The sequence below is a fragment of the Castor canadensis genome, chromosome 15 (genome assembly GCF_047511655.1).
Source record: "Castor canadensis chromosome 15, mCasCan1.hap1v2, whole genome shotgun sequence".
Classification (NCBI taxonomy): Eukaryota; Metazoa; Chordata; class Mammalia; order Rodentia; family Castoridae; genus Castor; species Castor canadensis.
Window position 1 is genome coordinate 67,835,000 of NC_133400.1, and position 20,211 is coordinate 67,855,210.

The 20,211-nt window shown below is 35.5% G+C and overlaps 2 protein-coding genes and 1 long non-coding RNA gene across 3 annotated transcripts in view; 1 reads left to right on the forward strand and 2 right to left on the reverse strand.

The window, feature by feature from the left end:
* Positions 1-20,211, forward strand: part of LOC109700328 (cyclin-Y) — a 666,198-nt gene that overhangs the window by 494,539 nt on the left and 151,448 nt on the right. The gene's annotated exons all lie outside the window — the stretch shown is intronic.
* Positions 1,168-5,401, reverse strand: LOC141417495 (uncharacterized). The gene is made up of 2 exons (XR_012442072.1): positions 4,166-5,401; positions 1,168-3,122 (listed from the first exon to the last, which is right to left on the reverse strand). It is a non-coding gene; the product is annotated as an uncharacterized lncRNA (long non-coding RNA).
* LOC141417494 (neutral amino acid uniporter 4-like) overlaps positions 5,411-20,211 on the reverse strand; it is a 58,777-nt gene continuing 43,976 nt past the window's right edge. Inside the window, exons 7-8 of the mRNA XM_074056402.1 lie at positions 12,149-12,279; positions 5,411-9,770 (exon numbers count right to left, since the gene is read on the reverse strand). Coding sequence (XP_073912503.1) covers positions 12,252-12,279 — 28 coding nt within the window. The 3' untranslated portion in view covers positions 5,411-9,770; positions 12,149-12,251. The remainder of the gene's footprint in view (positions 9,771-12,148; positions 12,280-20,211) is intronic.

Here is a 20,211-nt window from a genome sequence, read left to right on the forward strand (position 1 = left end):
CCTTCCATAAGGAAGCATGGGAAAGGAATGAGGAGAGAGGCCAGATGGTAGCAGAAAGCCTTCCATAGAAATGTGAGAGAAGAGAAGGCAAAAGTTTCTTGACATCTATTAGCAGCACAAAGAAAGTCTGAACTAGCTTCACTGTGTGCCATACTTGCAAAAATGTGCAGTAGTGACTCCGACTCGGACGTCTTTGGTCACATGAGGACGGGCAGGGGAGAGAGGAGGAAGCACTGTGAGCATCTGATTCCCATGGGAGTTTTGCTGCTTTTGCTTCAGGGGCACTGTGTGGCAAAGGCTTTGTAGTTGATGAAGCGAGAGAACAGTCAGTACCTGAAGAGTTCAAGGAGTGAAGTAGACAATGAGCCCAGGAAGTAAGGGGACTGAAAATAGCAGAGAGCAAGATGAAGGATAGAGACCAGTGATTAAGGCCAATTTTTCTAGCTCAGCTGGACAGGTAAGAGGCTGAACAGCCCATCTGGCAGGTTTAGAGGGCTAAGAATACAAAAACTACACTTCAAGTTTTGAGAAAGGGAAAATACTGGTGGGCCTTGGTTTCCTAGGGTTTGGGATTCCTGAAGAGCAAGGGGAAAGTGTAAATGATAAGTAAAAATATTCTCAAAGAATAGAAGCTCATTTTAGAAGCTTCTTAATCTCCACAGTTAAATTGAGGACATCCCAGATTGCAGATACCCATAGGTGTTTAGTAGAAATGAACACAATTACTTCCTAATGAGTGATAATACCATCCTAGTCCTCACTGCATTTCTATAAAAAATATTACAAACCCCATCTGGCACATAAGGGAAAAATCCTTACACACAATTAGACAAGGTCGCATGGATGAAGTGAATGGAAACACTAGAGTAGAAACATTGGGAAGGTTACAGATACTGGTGTTGTCAGGCATAGACCTTTGGAATAACTGTACTTTGTGTTGTTCAAGGAGAAAAGAGACACTATGAAGAATTCTGAAAGCAAAAAATAAAAACTTTATACTGCAATTATAAAGTTCTAAAGTGGAAGTTTAAATTTAAAAAATACACTAACCCAAATTAATAACTCAATGGAGAGGTTTAATAGCAGTTCAGATATAGCTAAAGAAATAATCGATAAAATAGAATACAGGTCAGGTGAAAATATTCAAAACAAATTTTTCCTTTACCCAGCAGGCCAATAATGAAAGAAATGCTTAAAGAACATTCTTTTTGGGTTCTTTTTTTTTTTTTTGAGACAAGGTCTCACTATGTAGTTCAAGCTGTCCTCATATCCTCTTGTATCATCTTTTGAGTTCTGGGACTACCACACACCCAGAAAAGTGCCACCACACCCAGCAAAGAGCATTGTTTAGGTAAAAAATAAACAAGACCATGTGGAAGCTAAGAAGTTCATGTAAATGGAAAAATGAGGCCTGTTAAAACTATTCCAGGTATGGGGGAGGGGAGAATAAAGGAGAATGATGGATGGGGAGAATTCAACTATGGGTATATTGCAATAAGTTTTGTAAATGTCACAATGCACCCCCAATGCAACAATTCAAAAAAGGCATGAAAAGATATATATATGTATATTCACTTAATATTGTGTGTATAAAATAAAAATAGACCATCATATAAATTGGGAGAATAAAATAATTTATTTTCAGATTGTCTAGGAAGAGGGTAGAGGCAAAAATGAAGTTAAGACATTTATAACCTCTAGGACAAGTGTGCTACAAGAAGAGTAAAATATCATGTAACTTCCAAGACAATGGGAGGAGGCAATAAAGAAATGTAAATAATACAAAAGAAAGAAAGAGAGAAAGAAGAAAACTCCCTGTAGGCAAAATGATAAGAAATGAGTGATACAGTTCATTAAAGTTTTACATGGAAAGATGATATTGAGTAATCAAGTCAATTTAGAAAACAAGGAAGGACGAAGACCATTCTATCTTATTTCAGGACTTAATAAATGGCTGTAGAGATCAAGATTATTGTATTTGCAAGGAGTAGAACAGAGAATCCAAAAACAGCTCCATATAAATGCAGACAATTGATTTTTGAGAAAGGTGCAAAGGACAATGTTGTCAGCAAATGGTATTTCACCAACTGGAAATCCATAGCTGTCCCTCACCTGCCACAGGGGAAAAATAATCCAAACATCATACAAAATTAAATTTAAATGGATTTAAATGCAAAATTATAAAACTGACAGAAGATAACATAAGACAAAACCCTCAGTGTTCATAGAGTTCTTATTGGGACACAAAGTAAGATACATAAAAGAAAAATGTTTATATCTGTATCTATGTCTAATCTCTCTATATATGTAGGTGGTATTGGAGTTTGCACTCAGGACCTTGTGCTTGCAAGGCAAGTACTCTGTCACTTGAGCCATACCCCAGTCCTTTTTGCTTAAGTTATTTTTCAGATAGGGTCTCATGCTTTTTGCCTGGGTCTGGCCTCAAACTGTGACCCTCCTTATCTCTGCCTGTAGCTGGGTTTGCAGGTATTCCCCACTACATGTGGCACCATTAAGGACCACTAAAAAGGATGGAAAAGCAAGCTACAGACAGGGAGAAAATATTTGAAATGCACATCTTAATAGAGAACTCATATCTAATGTACAGAAAAGCTAAAACTCAACAGTAAAACAAGAAAAAATCCAATTAGAAAATGGGCAGAAGATAGCGAAATTTTACCAGAAAGAATATATGAATGTCAGTGAGCATATCAATAGGTGGTCAGCACGATTAGTCATTAGGGAAATCACAATTAAGACCAAGGTGGCATTCACAATATAGCTATTACAACTGCTAAAATAAAAAACAGTACTCAAAATATCCTAATAAGTCAATTTTTTAAAATGGGTAAAAACTTGAATAGACGTGTCTCCAAAAAGACATACACATGGCCATCAGGTATATGAAAACACTATCAACATCATTAATCATCAGAGCTGCAAATCAAGCTATACATGATATACGTGATACACCTACTTGGTAGGCTGAGGTGGATCAAATTGTGGTTTGAGGCCAACCTGGGCAGGGACCTTGTGAGATCTCCATTTCAACCAATAGCTGGGTGTGGTGGCACAAGCCTGTCATCCCAAGCTATGTGAGAGGATTATAATTCCAGACAAGCCTAGACAAACAGTTAGTAAAACATCATGTCAATGGAAAAGAGCTAGATGTGGTAGCAACTGTCTGTCATCCTAGCCACAGCAGGACATTTAAAATAGGAAGATTATGGTTCAGGCACACCTGGGCAAAAAGGGAGACCCTATCTGCAAAATAACTAGGACAAAATGGACTGGAGATATGGTTCAAGTGGAGAGTGCCTGCTTAGCAAGCATGAATCCACAGTACACACACACACACACAAAATCAAAATGAGATATCACTTTACACCTGTTAGGATAGCACTCATCATCTAAATAAAAAATACATTCAGAGAATGTGGAGAGTTGTCTAGCTTTGGTGGGAGAGTTCAGTTACTATGAAATACAGTAAGCACGTACCTAAAAAATTATAAATATTGTTACATATGACCTAGAAACCCTACTTCTGGGTGTCTAGCAAAAAGAATTGAAATCAGAATCTCAAAGGGGTATTAGAACACCAATCAATGTTCACTGCAGCAGCACTCAAGCCAAGATTGGAACAACCTAAATATCCATGGATGGATGAATCTACCAGGACTAATATTGTATATACATACAAGGGAATATAACCTTCAGTCTAAAAACATAACAAAATCCTGCAAAGTGACCACATTCATGGACCTTGAAGACATTATGCTTAGCACCATAAACCAGTCACACACAGAAGGACAAATACTGTATTCACCTCTCAATGGCACTAAATAGTCATGTTCAGAGGATCAGAGAGTAGGATTGTGTGGTCCATGGCCTTGGAGGAGGGGAATGGAAAGTTTCTAGTTAGTGGGCATGAAGTGTTCATGAGGCACCACGAGTAAGTTCTAAAAATCTACCCTATAGTGCTGAGCCCAGGGAACCCAGTACTGTAGGGTACACTTAAAATTTTGTTAAAAGGGTAGATCTCATGCTAAGTTTTCTTACCATAATGAAATAAAAAATTAAACAACAGTGACAATATTCAGTGCTGGCAAGTATTGAATGCTAATAGCTATCTGACTCAGGGGCAGGTGTTTACTTCTATTAATACCTTTAAACATGATGGTTCACTTGACCATTTTATGTTTATATAGAGTTTTATATTCCATGAGGCAATTCTGATAAGCGGAATTTTTTAGATTTGGCGTTCACAATTGTTCTGAGTTTTCCATGGCAGTAATTATTAGTCCTGTATTTAGAAAAGGAAATTGCCTCACCAAAAGCACACAACTATTCAAAGGCAAAGCCTGGTCCCAAACTCAGCCTTCTCAATTTTTGGCCCAGTGCCATTGTTACCTTGTCATGCTCCCTTCCTTCCTGTATTGTTGCCAGTGCAGTGCATCCTGCTCTGGGGAAAGCAGAGTCAAGGGTCATCTTAGAAAAAGTGCATTTCTCTCTTTGGCACCTTCCTCATGTTGGTGCTTCTGCCTCAGTTTCCTGGAACCCTGTGCCTCTATGATTGTGACTCTTCTATGGTGTATGTACGTTTCTGAGTGTATGTATGGAAAAAAAAAACTTTATAATCAGTACTCTTGTGCAAAGGTCTATCCACATATCTTTTTCCTCAAAACTTCTTGTCTCTGATCTTTCAGCTTCTTTCCATCTGGATCCTGAGAAGATTTTATGGACTTAATTATTTTCCCCTCCCTCTAGATTCTTAGATTCTCCCCCACACCCCCAGTACCTAAGGGCATGACTACATTTGGAGATAGGAATTTAAGAGAAAAATTCAAATGAGGATATCAGGATAGGACCGTCAATCTGACTATGTCTTTATAAGAAGAGGATAAGAAACACAGACAAACACCAAGCATGTTAATTCAAAACTGGACAATCATGTAAAGAGACAAGAAGATGGTGGTTACCAGCAAACCAAAGACAGAGGTTTCAAGAGAAACCAACCCTGCAGCAGCTTGATCTTTCACTTACAGCCTCCAGAACTGCAAGTTCATAAAGTACTGTTGTTGAAATCAACTAGTCTGTGACTTCTTTTTTACAGTATTTCTAGACAATTAAGAGAGAAATTATGCTAACCACTCAGGCCATTTCAGCACATCACACATAAATCCATACACATTCTTAGGCTGCTGTCTTTCCAAACTAAGTGAATTATCAGGTGTTCCAGCCAAACTAGGATACTAGGAGAATTTTCCTTCATTGCTGAAAGGCTACTCCTGATCAGTCCTTTCTTACTTTACTTATTTTGAGCCAACACTTTTCTATTTTTTTTAATTCATATATGCATACAATGTTTGGGTCATTTTCTCCCCTTCCCCTCACCCCCTCACTTACCCACCCTAACCCCTTGCTACCAGGCAGAAACTATTTTGCCCTTATCTCTAATTTTGTTGTAGAGAGAGTATAAGCAATAATAGGAAGGAACAAGGGTTTTTGCTGGTTGAGATAAGGATAGCTATACAGGGAGTTGACTCACATTAATTTCCTGTTGCATGTGTGTTACCTTCTAGGTTAATTCTTCTTGATCTAAACTTTTCTCTAGTTCCTGGTCCCCTTCTCCTATTGGCCTCAGTTGCTTTAAAGTATCTGTTTTAGTTTCTCTGCGTTGAGGGCAACAAAGGCTATCTAATTTTTTGGGTGTCTTACCTATCCTCACCCCTCCCTTGTGTGTTCTCGCTTTATCATGCGATCAAAGTCCAATCCCCTTGTTGTGCTTGCCCTTGATCTAATGTCCACATATGAGGGAGAACATATGATTTTTGGACTTTTGGGCCAGGCTAACCTCACTCAGAATGAGTTTCTCCAATTCCATCCATTTACCTGTGAATGATAACATTTCATTCTTTTTCATGGCTGCATAAAATTCCATTGTGTATAAATACCACATTTTTAAAATCCATTTGTCAGTGGCGGGGCATCTTGGCTGTTTCCATAACTTGGCTATTATGAATAGTGCTGCAATAAACATGGGTGTGCAGGTGTCTCTGGAGTAACTAGTGGGTGGACAAAAGGAAAGCAATCCACAAAAGAGACTGAAAAGGAGAAGAAAAGCCTGAAAGGACTAGGAAGGTGGTGCCAAGAAGGCTTTGAGGTAGAAGCATTTCAAGGAGAGTGTTTTGGTGCTGTAGAGATGTCAGATCAAAATACAAAGGAGATATGTTTATTGTATCTGGTAACAAATAGCTTACTGGTGATTTTGGCAATAGGAGTGTCAGCAAAGTGGAATTAAGAAATCCCAATGGCAATGGGTTGAGGTGTGGGGGAATCAAGAGTAGTTCCAATGAATATAGGATGCATTTTAGAGAAGTTGGTTGTGAAATGAAAAGGAGATGTAACACAAGTTCATATGCAAAAATAATGTCCAAGTTATTTAATGTCATACAATGTTGTAGTTAAAATGGTTTAAATAGTTCTACAGAACACTTCAGAAGAAATGCCTTTCTTTCCAGTTCTTAAATATTTAGAATTTGTGCCAACTCTTAATATTCAAAATTCTTGTTTAACATATTCTTTTTCAACTTACTCCATTTCTCTTAACTGAAAAAGTCAAATGTCTTTCCTCAGGGCACATTTGGCTCCACAACCATGTGGCTTTCAGCCATTTTTGTCTTCAGAAGCCTTTTAAATTTTTGGTTTACCCAGCCAACAAAGAGAGAGTATTCTTACTGCTCAAAACTAATTAGAGGAAAGGGTTGGATATGCTTTTCATTTCCCTTAATATCTCATTTCTTTTTCTGCTGAGAAAGAATTGAATCATCTTAAAGTCCAAACAATTTAATATTCTTAGTTTAGAGATGAGGAAATAGAAACTTAGAGAGTTATTGTATGTTCAAAACACAATATATAAGTGACAAAATGGGAGCAAAAACTCTTTATTTGGCTGTGCTTCCCATCTTTTTCTGATTGAATATATATCTCTTAATGTTGATGGAATCTTTTTTCTGAACAGAAAGGTAAACTTTTAAAATATGAGATACATTTCATCTCCTCAATATTAATAATTATTAGTGGTTATTGGAAGTTTACATGAAATGCCAGACTCCTGTACATCACCTCACGTTAAGTGCTTCTGAGTGGTGTCAGATACTAACTGCCTCACTGGAGTGTTCCTTCGAGTTAATTTTAACCATTTTTTTTCCTTCCTAAACTAAAACATGTTAACACTTTCACTTGGTAAGTTTACCAAGAACTTAAATAGAGTTCTATGAATGCAAATATTGGGCAGGATTTTCTGAATGTGTTGGACAAAAAACTTTGGAATAGTTCTGTTCCATAATAAGAAGCCACTTGAGACACTAAGCAGAAAATCTGATTGCTCAAAATCCATCTGTCATTATGGTTTAAAATAATGTGTGTGTGAATGTGTTTGTGTGGATTGTTGAAAGAAAAGCTGGTGAAAAGATGGCTGCAAAAAATACTACCAGAACCTAAATAATAGTCTTGGCCACTGTAAGGAATAGATTTCAGGGAAACACACATGTAAGTTCAGTTGCAAGAAAATGATAACCTGAAACTAACTATGAAGATCCTTCTAAAAGATAATTTGATTAAAAAAATAGAAAAGAAATAGAAAAGAAAGAAATATTCTCTGTATGTCTTCTCCAAAAGAACTGCTTCCAAATTCTCATATGCTATTTATCATCCCAGGAATGATATATATACTATTAAAGTCAACGGTGGTTATTTTTTATATTTTAGTGATAGCTTCAGACCTACTTCAAAATTTAGGAACTGTGAGATCTTTGATGTGTTTTACTTGCTTTCTCTCATTTTCAATTTGATTATATAATTTAAACTGAATGTATCTACTTTCTTAAAAAAATTTCATCAAAAAGTAATGGGCAGGACTGGTGGAGTGATTCAAGTGGTAGAGCACCTGCCTAGCAAGTGTGAGGCCATGAGTTCAAACCACAGTATTGCCAAAACACAGTAATGGGCAACAAAAATATTTATGTAAGTACACTTACATAAGCAAAGATTTCAAATACAGTAGGTGAAATTAAATCATTTTATAGATCAAGACATTAAAGATGACAAATTTAAAATTCAATTACATAAAAGTATCAAATAAATAGAACAATTTTGGAGTCATAGTCATGATTCAGTCTGTATCATTCAACTTAAAGTATATTAGACAAACTAGAGATGGAAGGGAAACAGTATGTTCTTTTTTGTTTTGTTAGTCAGTATGTGCTAGGATTACAAACAGATAAAAGTGACAATTGATTATTTTCTAAATGACTGAATATAGACAACAGGCTTTTTGCTTGAATAAATTTTATTTTAGAGTAAGAATGGAGTAGCCATAGAAACAAATGAGACTGAGCAAGTAAAATAAAACTTAGCCATTCCACAGAAACTGCTGGGAACACTTTAATATGAATGAAATGTCCTGTTATACAAAATCTATTATGTCTTTGTTCACTATTATTATAAAATATGAGCTTATGTTGCACATAGGTTTTCAAGGTGCTTCCATTTTCTGTATCTCTTATTCTCACAACCATCTCATAGTCAAAAATCATAAATGTTATTTTTAGATTAAGAAACAGAGTTTCATAGATTAAAGGCTTAAAAGCTTTAAAAGGCCATTTGAATCTTAACAATGAATTCTTTGCATATACCCTTGTGATATTCTTTTGAAAAGACTCATATTGCTTTTGACTTAACTCATTTATCCTGATTACGTTTATTAGATCAGGATACATAGTCACATTAGGATTGAAAGTAAGTATGTAACTATTGATCACTTATGCTTTACTTTACTCTATTATTTCTTTTGTAATTCTAAAGCTATACGACAAAATAACAGTTATAGTCCTCCGATTTTTAATATTTACCTGCTCATTAGCATTTAGTCTGGGTTTGGCCCACTTGTCCTGTGAAGAGGGAGTGGTTCCTTCTAAGTATAGGCATTAAGAGAGTGTATTATCTGTGGAAGGCCTAAAACAAGATTTCAATAAGAAATCAAGCTACAGATCAGGCTTCCTTTTATTACTTATATACTATGGCAGTTCAAATAATGTCAATTTAAAAATAATCTTCCCTGCCAAGGTGGGTGAACCTTATTGTCCTGGTCCACCCCACCACTATTCTCTACTGTCATATTCCATGCATCATGTGTGACACTTCAACTTTCTTATCAGAGTTCACTCGAGAATAATCTATGTTACATAGTTTAAAGTAGCCAGTACAATTTTTCTTTAACTTGACATGTCAGTGACAAACTGACCTTGTAGGAAGCACACGTTTCCATCTCTTCAATAATGCACGATATACCCTAATAAACTAGACCTTTAATTTAATAGAAGTTCATAATACTTCTTATCTCACTGCTAAGTTTACAAATGCCACTGAAAAACTGAACTAAAGAATCAGAAATCTGGGTGATAGCCATAGTGTATATGGCATATTTCCGTTGTCAAAACCACATGAAGGCACAATGAGCTTCAAACAGTTAAAGGTAAATGACACGATTAATGAAGACTTGAAATACAGAACGGTATATACACAAACACAACACATACACAACATAGAACATTGTAATCAAATGAACTTGAATGAAATCACTAATGTGAAGCCAAGTACATTCAATCCTTCTCACCCTTCTTTAACATCAATTTTATACTCATTTTGGAGAAAATCATTAAAAAAATCTCTTGGTATCAGGAAGCACCTGGAACCATCTGTAGCTGTACCTGTGGATGAAAGAAAAATATGCACATTTGGGGACTCCTATATCTGGTAATAGTAGAATAGGGAGTGCAACAACATTCCTGCTACAGACAGCTAGCATAACTGCACAAAATACGTTTAAAATTTATTTCATAGGATAGCATTTGAAGGAGAAAAAGAAATGAATAATTACTGAAATAAGGTCTGGCAGAAAAGTGATCCCTATGAAAGTAAAGCCAGCCTTTTGGAGCTGTTTATCTTCTAGGTACCTTTTCAGATCTCAGCGGTAGCTGCTAAGAACCTAGGAATATGTGGTGCTGCTGAATGTCTCTCTAAACTAGTGAGAAAGAGATTAGATTTCAAGGTACGCTGGAGACCCCTGAGGAAAGACCTTTCACATGGTTGAATCACGAGCAGTGGGGCCTGAGGAATAATGGGGCTCCTGATATTGCATTCAACAAAAAGCAGCTACGTTTGCTCTATCAATAGATATAAAGACAAATTAAAATTTTCAACTGAGATCAGGTAACTACAAAAACGAGCCTCATAGTAGTTGTAATACTGACAATATAAGAACTAAATGAACTAAATGAATTCATTAGTAGCAGATTATACCAACTGCAGAATTAGTGAACTAGAGATAATAGAGAAAAGGAAATCTAGAACAAAGTATAAGAAGGCAAAAAGATGGGAGGCAGAATAGTAAGTGAGAGAGAAATACAGTAAAAAGAGTGATGGGCTAGGGATGTAGCTCAGTGGTAGAACACTTGCCTAGAGTGCACAAGGTCCTGGGTTTGAGTCCCAGCACAGCAAAAAACAAAAAAAATTAATAAATAAAAAAGAGTGAATCTGTGTGTATTGGAGACCCATAGCATATGGAGAGTATTGGAAAGAAGCAGCAAGTGAGGAAATTCTCCCAAACTGTGTAAACAGTAAGAAACCTGTAAAAATTCAAAACAAAAAAGAAGCCTAAAGCTAGACAGCTCAAAGTAAAACTGCTAAAAACTGAAAATAGCAATAAAGTCTTAACAGTAGCAAAAGCCACAATGCATTTTGTGAGCAAAAATTCATTGAGCCGAATACTCATCAGGAAAACTATGAACTTACATAACATCAGGTGACATCTAAAAAGTCTAAGAACCAAAAACTGATGATATGGAATTCTATTGCCATTTATACTTCAAGAATTAAGGTAACATAGAGCTATTTTTTCAAGCATAGTTTTCTTTTCATAACCACCTATAGGCTAATATTAAAGAAAATTATCTCAAGCTTCAGCTGAAAAAAATACATAAAACTGAAATCAACCAACACATAGGAGACGTCAACAGCTCTGCAATCATTATCAGGGATTTTAACACATTTATTTATACACCAGTCAACCAAGCAAATGAATCAGTTTGGATAAAGATTTGCACAAATTCAACTATTAAGACACTGATACATAACTGAACATAATACTGATAAAAATGTCATTTAATAGCACAATAATTTTGGGAGGAAAATATGCTAGGCCAACAAAACAAAATTCAATAAAACAAGCCTTATTAAATTTCAATTGTTTTGTGCATTTTCATGTCTATTAGTGTATTATGTTACTTTAATAACTATTAGTTAATTTTATTGTCAACAAATTTATAAGACTTGAAATCATACTGGTCACAACAAAATTGAGTTAGAAATTGATGTAAAAATAAACTAAAATAACTTTTCTTGTTCTGTGGATATCCAGAAAGGCAGCTAACCAAAGAATCAAGTAACAAGACAAAATGGGAATTAGAAAATATTTAAAAATATACAAGATATACCTTTACTGACAATAAAAGGAAAAGCAGAAAAACATATCAACTTTGTGCTAATAACTTTGAATATTTTGAGCAAAATGGGAAATACAGTTCTTAATAGTTCTATCATATTTAAGAGATTGATTTTCTAATTAAGTATACTTTCACAAATAAAATTCTACCCCCAATTGTTTCTTTAATGAATTATATCAAACACTTAAGACATAGAATATAATTAATCTTGGAAATATAAAAAGAGGAAATACTTCCTAGATCATTTTACCAGGTCAATAAAACCTTGATTCTAAACCTGACAAGGACAGTTCAAGGAAAATTACTAGCTGTTCTCACTTACAAACTTAGTTGCAAAAGTCCTAAGCAAAATATTAGCTAATCGAATCTGACAATGTATTCAAAGGACAATAAACCAGCCTAAGTTTTATTCTAGGAATTCTAGATTGATTTTACAAGAAAATTAGACACTATATTCAACACATAGAACAAGAGAAATGTATCAGATTATCTTAATAAATGAAAAAAGAATATTTAATAAAGTATAACTTGCATTCATTATTAAAAAATAAACACTTGGCAAAGATAGAAAAAAACTTACTTACCTGGTGCTGTGGCTTATGTCTGTAATCCCAGCTACTTGGGAGGTGGAGATTGGGAGGATCTTGGTTCAAGGCCAGCCCAGGGAAAGAGTTAGCAGATCCCATCTCAACAAATTAACTTGGCAGCCCACCTACTAGAGAGAGACATAAGTAGTAGGATCATGGCTAAGGCAAGCCCCTATCTAAAAAAATAAAGCAAAAAGGGCTGGAGATGTGGTTCATGTTTCAGAACACTTACTTAGCAAGCCTAAGGCCCTGAGTTCAAACTCAGTACTGCCAAAAAAAAAAAAAAAAAAAAAGAAAGAAAACTTACTTAATCATAGCAGAATTGTCTACAAAAGCTATAGCATGAATCATACCTACTGCTAAAATGTTGCATTTTTTTCTTTTGAGATTGGGAGCAATTTAATGTTGTTTACTGTAACTACTTCTATTCAACATTGTTCTAGGAAGTCCTAGTCAGTAAGTCAAGTAAAATAAATGAAATTTGAATTAAAAATAAAGAAGCAAAAATATTAAAATTTCAAAAAGAATCTATAAAATGCCATTAGAACTCACAAGTGAACTTTGCAAGGGTGTCTTATGAAAGGCATACACACCCCAAATCAATTGCATTTCTATGTACAAGGAAGAAACAAGAAATTAAAATTTATACTACTTGATAAATCACCCAACCAAATCTTCAAATATCTAGATGTAAATCTGACAATTTATGTGCAACTTCCAACATACAACTATCAAATACTGGTAAAAGATAATTTAAATACAGTTATATACCACATTTAAAGCTTTTAAGACTCAATATTATAAAATCATCAAATCTTCTTATGCTGATTCAATAATATACTAAATAAAATGCCAAGGTGATTTTCCTTTTTTTGAAACAATGTTGTTTTGAAGTGGTTCCAATATTTGTTTGGCAATATAAATGACACAAAGTAGGCAAGTCACTCTTGAAGAAGAGAAAGATGGAAGGTTTTGGTCTCTTTAATATCAAGTCTTATTAAAATCTCCAATAACTAAGACATTGTGATCATTGCAATACCTTTGAAACATGACTGCTTGGGTTACAATAGGGGAACAAGTACAGAGCAGTGACAGTGTGACTTCTCGGTGAGCAGTCCTAATCTTGGTAGTCTACCTTTCACCATTCAAAAATAATTCTACATACACTGCAGATCTATGTGTGGAAAGGAAAAGTCTCTAAAATGTAAACTAAGAGTTTATTTTCGTGATCTGGGTAGGGAAAGAATGTTTGCCATAGGAGAAAAAAATTGATAAATTAGGCTATATTAAAATCTTGTATTCATTGAGACACCACAATGCATACCAGAAGACAAACTAGTCACAAAAGAAGACATGTTATCTGAGCCTATTTATATGACCCTTTAAAAAATATGAAAAGCTAAACTCTCATGCCAAGGGGTCAAAACTATAAAGCAAAGCAGTGATTTCCATAAAAATTTGGGGTGAGGGAAAGAAGAGGGTAAAGACTGATAGTGTGGGGACAGTTTCTATTTCCTGATGTAGCCAAAAGTTATGCAGCTTGCTTTGTGATGATTTACTAAGCTCTATGTTTTTGTCTGGGGCACTTCCATATTGTATACAAAAATATGCAAGTGTATACTTCACAATATACTGCTAAAAGCAAAATAAAAGAGTGTGGACTGACTGAATAGCCACAACCAAACAGAATGAATTAGTAGACTGATATCCACTTACACGCATCAAGTGTGTTTGTTTTCAGTTCTCTGCTGTTAACCTGAAATTCCCAATGTATCAATTCAGGATTTATGACATCAAAGGAGTCATGAAATTTTCAGATAGTTTAAAACTGACATAGGTAACAGAATCAAGATCCAAATGTAATTCCAGACCCAAACCAACAAGAGGAAACATATCAGGGTAATGTACTCATAGCATGCCAAATGTTGGCTGTCAGAAGCTTAGGCAGAGACATCCCAGGCTCCTGTCACCAAGAGTATTTAAATGTCAGAGCTCCAGGAGTTGGTCTAGCTTCTGTGTGCCAGTAAACAGGTGGCTCTGTGTTCAAAGAGAATTAAAAGCACCCAATCGCAGGAATGTGTGTAACAATCAAATCCCAGAAAGGATCCACACAAAATAGCCTCTTTCTTTTTGCAGCCCTGGGGTTTGAACTCAGGACCTCACACTTGCTAGGCAGGCATTCTACCACTTAAGCCACTCTGCCAGCCCCCAAATAGTCTTCAAAACCAAAAACCAAAGAGTGGTGGCTGTAACGTGCAGTTTTCCCTCTCACCTGGCCTAACTGGCAGCCCAAGTTTGTGAGGAAAACAAGGTCCAATACTGCAAAATGTTTCCTTCAGCACTTACTCATTAAGAACAGTAAACACATACTGGAATTGTGGCTCATAACCATATTATAGTCATGGGGGGATTGAGGAAAGAAGAGTCAGAGAGTCAGAGCAGAAATGGCAACTTCTGCCACAGTGGTGATCATGACTGGAGAAAATAAGGCAAGATAATAAAATGTTTACAGCTTTCACTATATAACTTACATCTGTTTATTCTCACTAAATATACTGATGTCTTATACTCATGACACCTTCAGTGTAAGATAGCAGACCACATGACTTCTTTTTTAAAGGAAATATATCATTAGACTACAGCAATAAAAGCCTAGAGTCTAGATCATCAAAGAGAAGAGTTTGGTTTGGCTCTAATAAACCGTGTTTGCAGCTTGGATGCTACATCTCTACAACGTATTAAGAGAGTTAGATTCAGGGATGGTGACCAACATGATGACAGACGTGCAAACTAAGCCCATGAGCAGTTGAAGGAACCAGAGCTATGTGACTTAGAAAGAAGAGAAAATAAGAGGGTCGTGTTCCAATATAGGAAGGAAAGGGTTGTCATGTAGAAAAGGTGCCACCATGTTTCTTAGCTGTGGCTGTGGAGTCACATCACTTGTCAGAGCTGTGCAAAAATACTGAGGCTACTCCAGACCTACTGAATCACAACCTCTCAAGATGGTACCTTTGCTTGATGCTCCCAGGTGACTCTGATATAAAACTAAAGTTATAGTGCAAATACTGTGTACACATGTATGTAATTGGAAAATGATACCTGTTGAAACTATTCCAGGAATGGAGGGGAGGGTAAGTAAAGGAGAATGGTGGAGGGGGTGAACTCAACTATGGTATATTTGGTATATTGTAAGAACTTTTGTAAATGCCACAATGTACCTCCAGTACAACAATTAAAAAAAATAAAAGCTAAAGTTGAGATCTACCAGTGGAGCATCCATCAATGTTCAGAAATTACAATGGGGTAGGTATGGAGCATTTAAAAATACAGGAAGAACAAATAATTTTGTTAACAATAAATATTTGGGGATAGAATCTTTGGGTTAGCAACAAAGTAGTTTTAGAAAATCTTTGGAAATATTGAAAAATAGAGTAAAATAACAAAAAAGTCTTCTGAGGATTCTGCCAAAATAATCCCTGTCTGTGTAGAAAGCCACTGTATAAATTTGAGATTCTCTCTGAAGTTACTGTTTTTTGAAGTGGCGTACATACCAAACTGCTTCATTATTCGAAGGTCAGATTTTTAGCATCCTTAACCCTGAACAATGGAGTCACTCAGATCTTTACTGGATTTACTGGAAAATTTGATGGTAACAGATAATCAAGCTTATTCTTATCAAGGATTTGATAAACTTGATTGTCTGTTACTTCTCTAGCCTGCAGCAGATTAGGAGAAAATGAGAAGTGAGGATAGGAAGATTATTGGGAGACACATGTGACATCCCCAAGAGTGAACATGGTGGGGGAAGGGAAGCAGGAAAATATAAAAAGCAAATAGAAATCTATTACTGCACAAGAGACATTCATAAATTCTGAAAATGATGTCACTGAGTCACCTAAAGTACTTGATTTATGATGAGAATCTTGTTATAAAAAAGAAATTTTCACAGGATAGCAGAATTTTTGATGAAACCACTACTAGTAAAAAAAATTATCAACACTCTTCATTTTTTAAAAAATATTTTAAATGGCCAGAATTGGTGGCATTTGCTGTAATCCCAGAATTCAGGAGGCAGAGACAGGAAAATCACAAGTTCAAGACCATCCTAGGCTACATAATGAAACACTGTCTCAAAAACAAAACTCATGCAGGAAAGTGTCATTTCATTGTTACATTAAAAAACAACCCACCATGTAACCAGCATCCAGAATAAATAAATAATCATTTCCAGAAACCAAAAACCCTTCTACTCCCTCCCAATCATTATTATCTGCCCTCCCAAACAGCTGCTGTCCTACTCACAATAAACAGACTCATACTATATTTAGTCTTTCATGTCTGATTTCTTTTATTCAATTTTGTGTTTATAAGGTAATGACTAACAGAATGTGAAAATGACCTGTCATGTAAATAATGACTGAGCAAGGCCTAGGGAAAGCCACAGCTCTTAATCTCTGAACTAAAGCTTTTCTCACCTTATGTTGTAGAAAGTTGTTCCTCCTCAAGAGAGTCTTTGAAACATGTTTTCATCTTAAAAAGTAAATTTCAATGTATAAATAAGCAAAGAAGCAAAGATACAGATACAACAAAACTAAGTAAGTAAATAATTTGTTATTGTATGTGAGGCAGGTAGCTTGAATATCAAATTTTGTCTGTTTAGTTCACATGTAATCCAGATTATTGTTTTGAAAAATGTTTTATACAAGGCCCTAGGTTCAGTTTCCAGCACTGCAAAAAAAAAGAAAAAAGAAAAAGAAAAAAAAAAAAACAAAATTATTTTGATTCTATATCTCCGTAAAATTGATTTTATCTAATTAGCTAATGTTCAGAAGCTAAGCTATATTTAGGAAGGTATGAGCTTAATAAATTCCCATCTTTGTATAGGCTAGTGTAATGATCAATGTGTGATCAAAGCTGATAAAAATAAACAAAATAATTACTAAGTTGACTCTAGAATGGGAAGGTCATGGTCCTTGTAAGGCTTTAAAAATGAAGGCCTTGTCAGTAACAGCCTGGTTGTCCTGGTTGCCACTTGACAGCTAAATGGCCATTCTTGGTCTTAGTCTGAAACCTGTTCAATTTTACTTCAGTGCTGTTATTTCTTCAATGTCTCTCTCTCTCTCTCTCTCTCTCTCATGTATACATGTGTGTGTGTGTATTCATATACATGCCCTCCTTTGGAGACAAACCAAAATTAGTATCAGAATTTATCTTTTTAATAAAAGAAATTCAAACATTTATTTGCAAAAAATAATTCCAAAATGGCATACATACTTGCAAATTCTTAAAGAAAAATGTTTGAGTTAAAAATGTTACATTTCCCCTGGCATTTCTATCTCCTGTTTGGGGAATATTGGGGACTGTGACATCCTACAATATATTTTCTGAGTTTGTGATTGATTTATATATATATTTTTCTTTTTATCTGGTCCAAGTCAATGCTACAGTTAGCAAGAGTTACAAACTGTGCTACTTACTGACTTACCTTAATTCACAGGCATTATATTGTACAATGAAATGAACTAAAGTTATGCACTCTCTAAATCTAATAGCATGAGTTTAGAATAACAGCATTGGCTAATGCCTATAAAATACGTAGCTGTCCCCCCAAAACATTAGAACATGAAAGGCAACAAAAATTTATTATATGCATAAAATGTAGAAAAGGGTAATTTTAGCAGGTCATTGGCTAATATCTAGGAAAATAGCCAATCTATTCATATAAATAAGCAATTGAAAAGGACACATACAGAAACAATTTCATTTGCATTCTCAGCTCAGAGGTCTCATGTGGAAGATGACTAAAAAGAAAGCTATTTGTTAGTTCAAGTTAACCCTACCCTGTCAGCATGTCTGGGTCATGTCTAAATTCTCACTTTATAATTATGTGACAGACATATCTAAATATGAAGTTTGCAGATATATATTTTCGTGAATCACGTTAAATCACTCTTCTACATGAAATATTTGAAAGTCATTTAAGGTAAGACTTTTAAAATCTATTTTAAGAAATGATTGCCTTTAGAAAAGGATTTAAAATTAATTTCCCTTGCTATTTGCTTTTAAAATCTCCATGGCAACTGCAGGATTTCCAAAACTTTCTACTGCAACATGACATGGGACTTAAATTATCAAAGGTTTCACAAAATTGTTAAATCCAGATTGATTTCCGTTTGTAAACCAGTCAATACTTTATCTTCCAAATATGGGAAGCTTTTGTAGGCTGAACAGCACTGGCTGAGCAAGCTGATTGAAAATGTGAAGCAAAGTTTGGATTTTTTTCCCCTATAACATTATATAACTTTAATAGACATTCTCCAGTTTGGAAAATGGCATGCTATGGATGCAGCAAAACCTGTCTTGGCACTAGAGGAAGGGTGGCAAAAGGAGCAGTGCCCAGGAAGTCCCCATTCTTAGTCTTGGAAAGGATGTCATCATTTCAATGAACTTTGTGTTTCCTACCAAAAAATATTTGCTTGCTTGTAGAAGTGCTTCTCTGTGTGTGTGGACACTACACACCATTTCATTGTGGCTCAATTTCCCATCTGTAAAATGGACAGATACTACCAAAAGCCTTCCTCAGATTCCCTAACCTAGGCTTTCACAATCCAGCTGTAGATTCCAAGGTGAAAGGTGGGGCATGGAAATCTGGGAGGAGGGAGACTGATCATTATTCCTCTTTTAGCCATCTTTCCAAACTTGAGCACACCATCTCCTGACTACATCTCCTTTTGCACTATCACTTCTGATGCTGGAACATGGCTGGAGAGAGAAGAAAGGGGCAGGAGAAATAACTGGGACATTTGAGGGGAAGAATGAACATAAATCTTCTAAAAGAAAAAGTGGAGCATAAAATTTCCAATTTCCAATCTCTCTGTTCTGAATTCCTGGTGGAAGCACCCAGATATTGTTAAACACTGTTATCATCTCCTTGCTTTTACTCAGTGTGCAATGGAAAACGAGGGTGGGATAAAGGGAGGAAAGAACAAAGGAAGGAAAGAACACAGGAAAGACATTAACAGAATCAGATTCCAGATGGGAGAGGATGAAGGAAGGCAAATGACATTGTAGCTCTGCCTCACCACTATTTATGCTTTTTCCTATGGGAGAAAGAGAGGTGGGTACTTCTCGATGCCCCAAGTTAGGGAAGACAATAAAACATCACCACGGTGACAGCAGGATTATTACTTTCCACCTTGTGTCCAAAATGAGACCCCAGTGTGGCAAAATTAAAATTCACAGTGTCATCCATGAAAGCATTTTCTGTATCAGACATTCTGTTAGAGGTCTTTAAAAAAATGTTTTAATATGTTGATATTGAAAACAGATGTGTGTAATTTGAGAATGAGAATAAAATACCATGTGTATTAAATTAATAATGTTTCATTACTCACCCATCACAAGATTATTTTAAATAGCTGTATTTCATTTCAGTGAACAGTGTAAATGAGTATGTATTTTTATGTAAAGTGGACCTGCATCATTATTTATTCATGAGTTTTAAAAGGATCATTATTTTTGACAGACAGCTCCTGTCAAAAGATTTATGCATAAGAGCTCATGTTTCCCCACAATAATCATCAATGAGTAAACTTTAGAACTTGGTACTTAAAATTCAGTGTTATAGAGATGCACATTTTGTTCTAATTAAACACGTTTGCCTTTGGAAAATAAACTGCAACCTCAGTTCAATTATATATAATCTGAAATATCAATATAGCATGTGCAGGGTGAGTCATGGTTTTAGTTGGGGAATGTGTCTTGTTACATTTTAAGTGGTTGCTTTGTTTCCACACACCAGGCTCTTTTTCTGTGTCCCTGTGGGGCAGAAGGGGAAATTTATAAGATTTGGCTTTTAACACTGTAATTGGTGATCAGTGAGTTTTCTGAGCAATGACACCATCAGTTTCCTGATTTTCAGGGGACTGTGAGGGCATAAAGCAGGCATTTCCAGAACACCACATGGCTTTCAGTATGGGGCATGGAAGTCAGATTAGAATCCTGGACTAGGCAATACATGGATTATAATTTATAGGTACAAAACAACAAAACTGTAACTG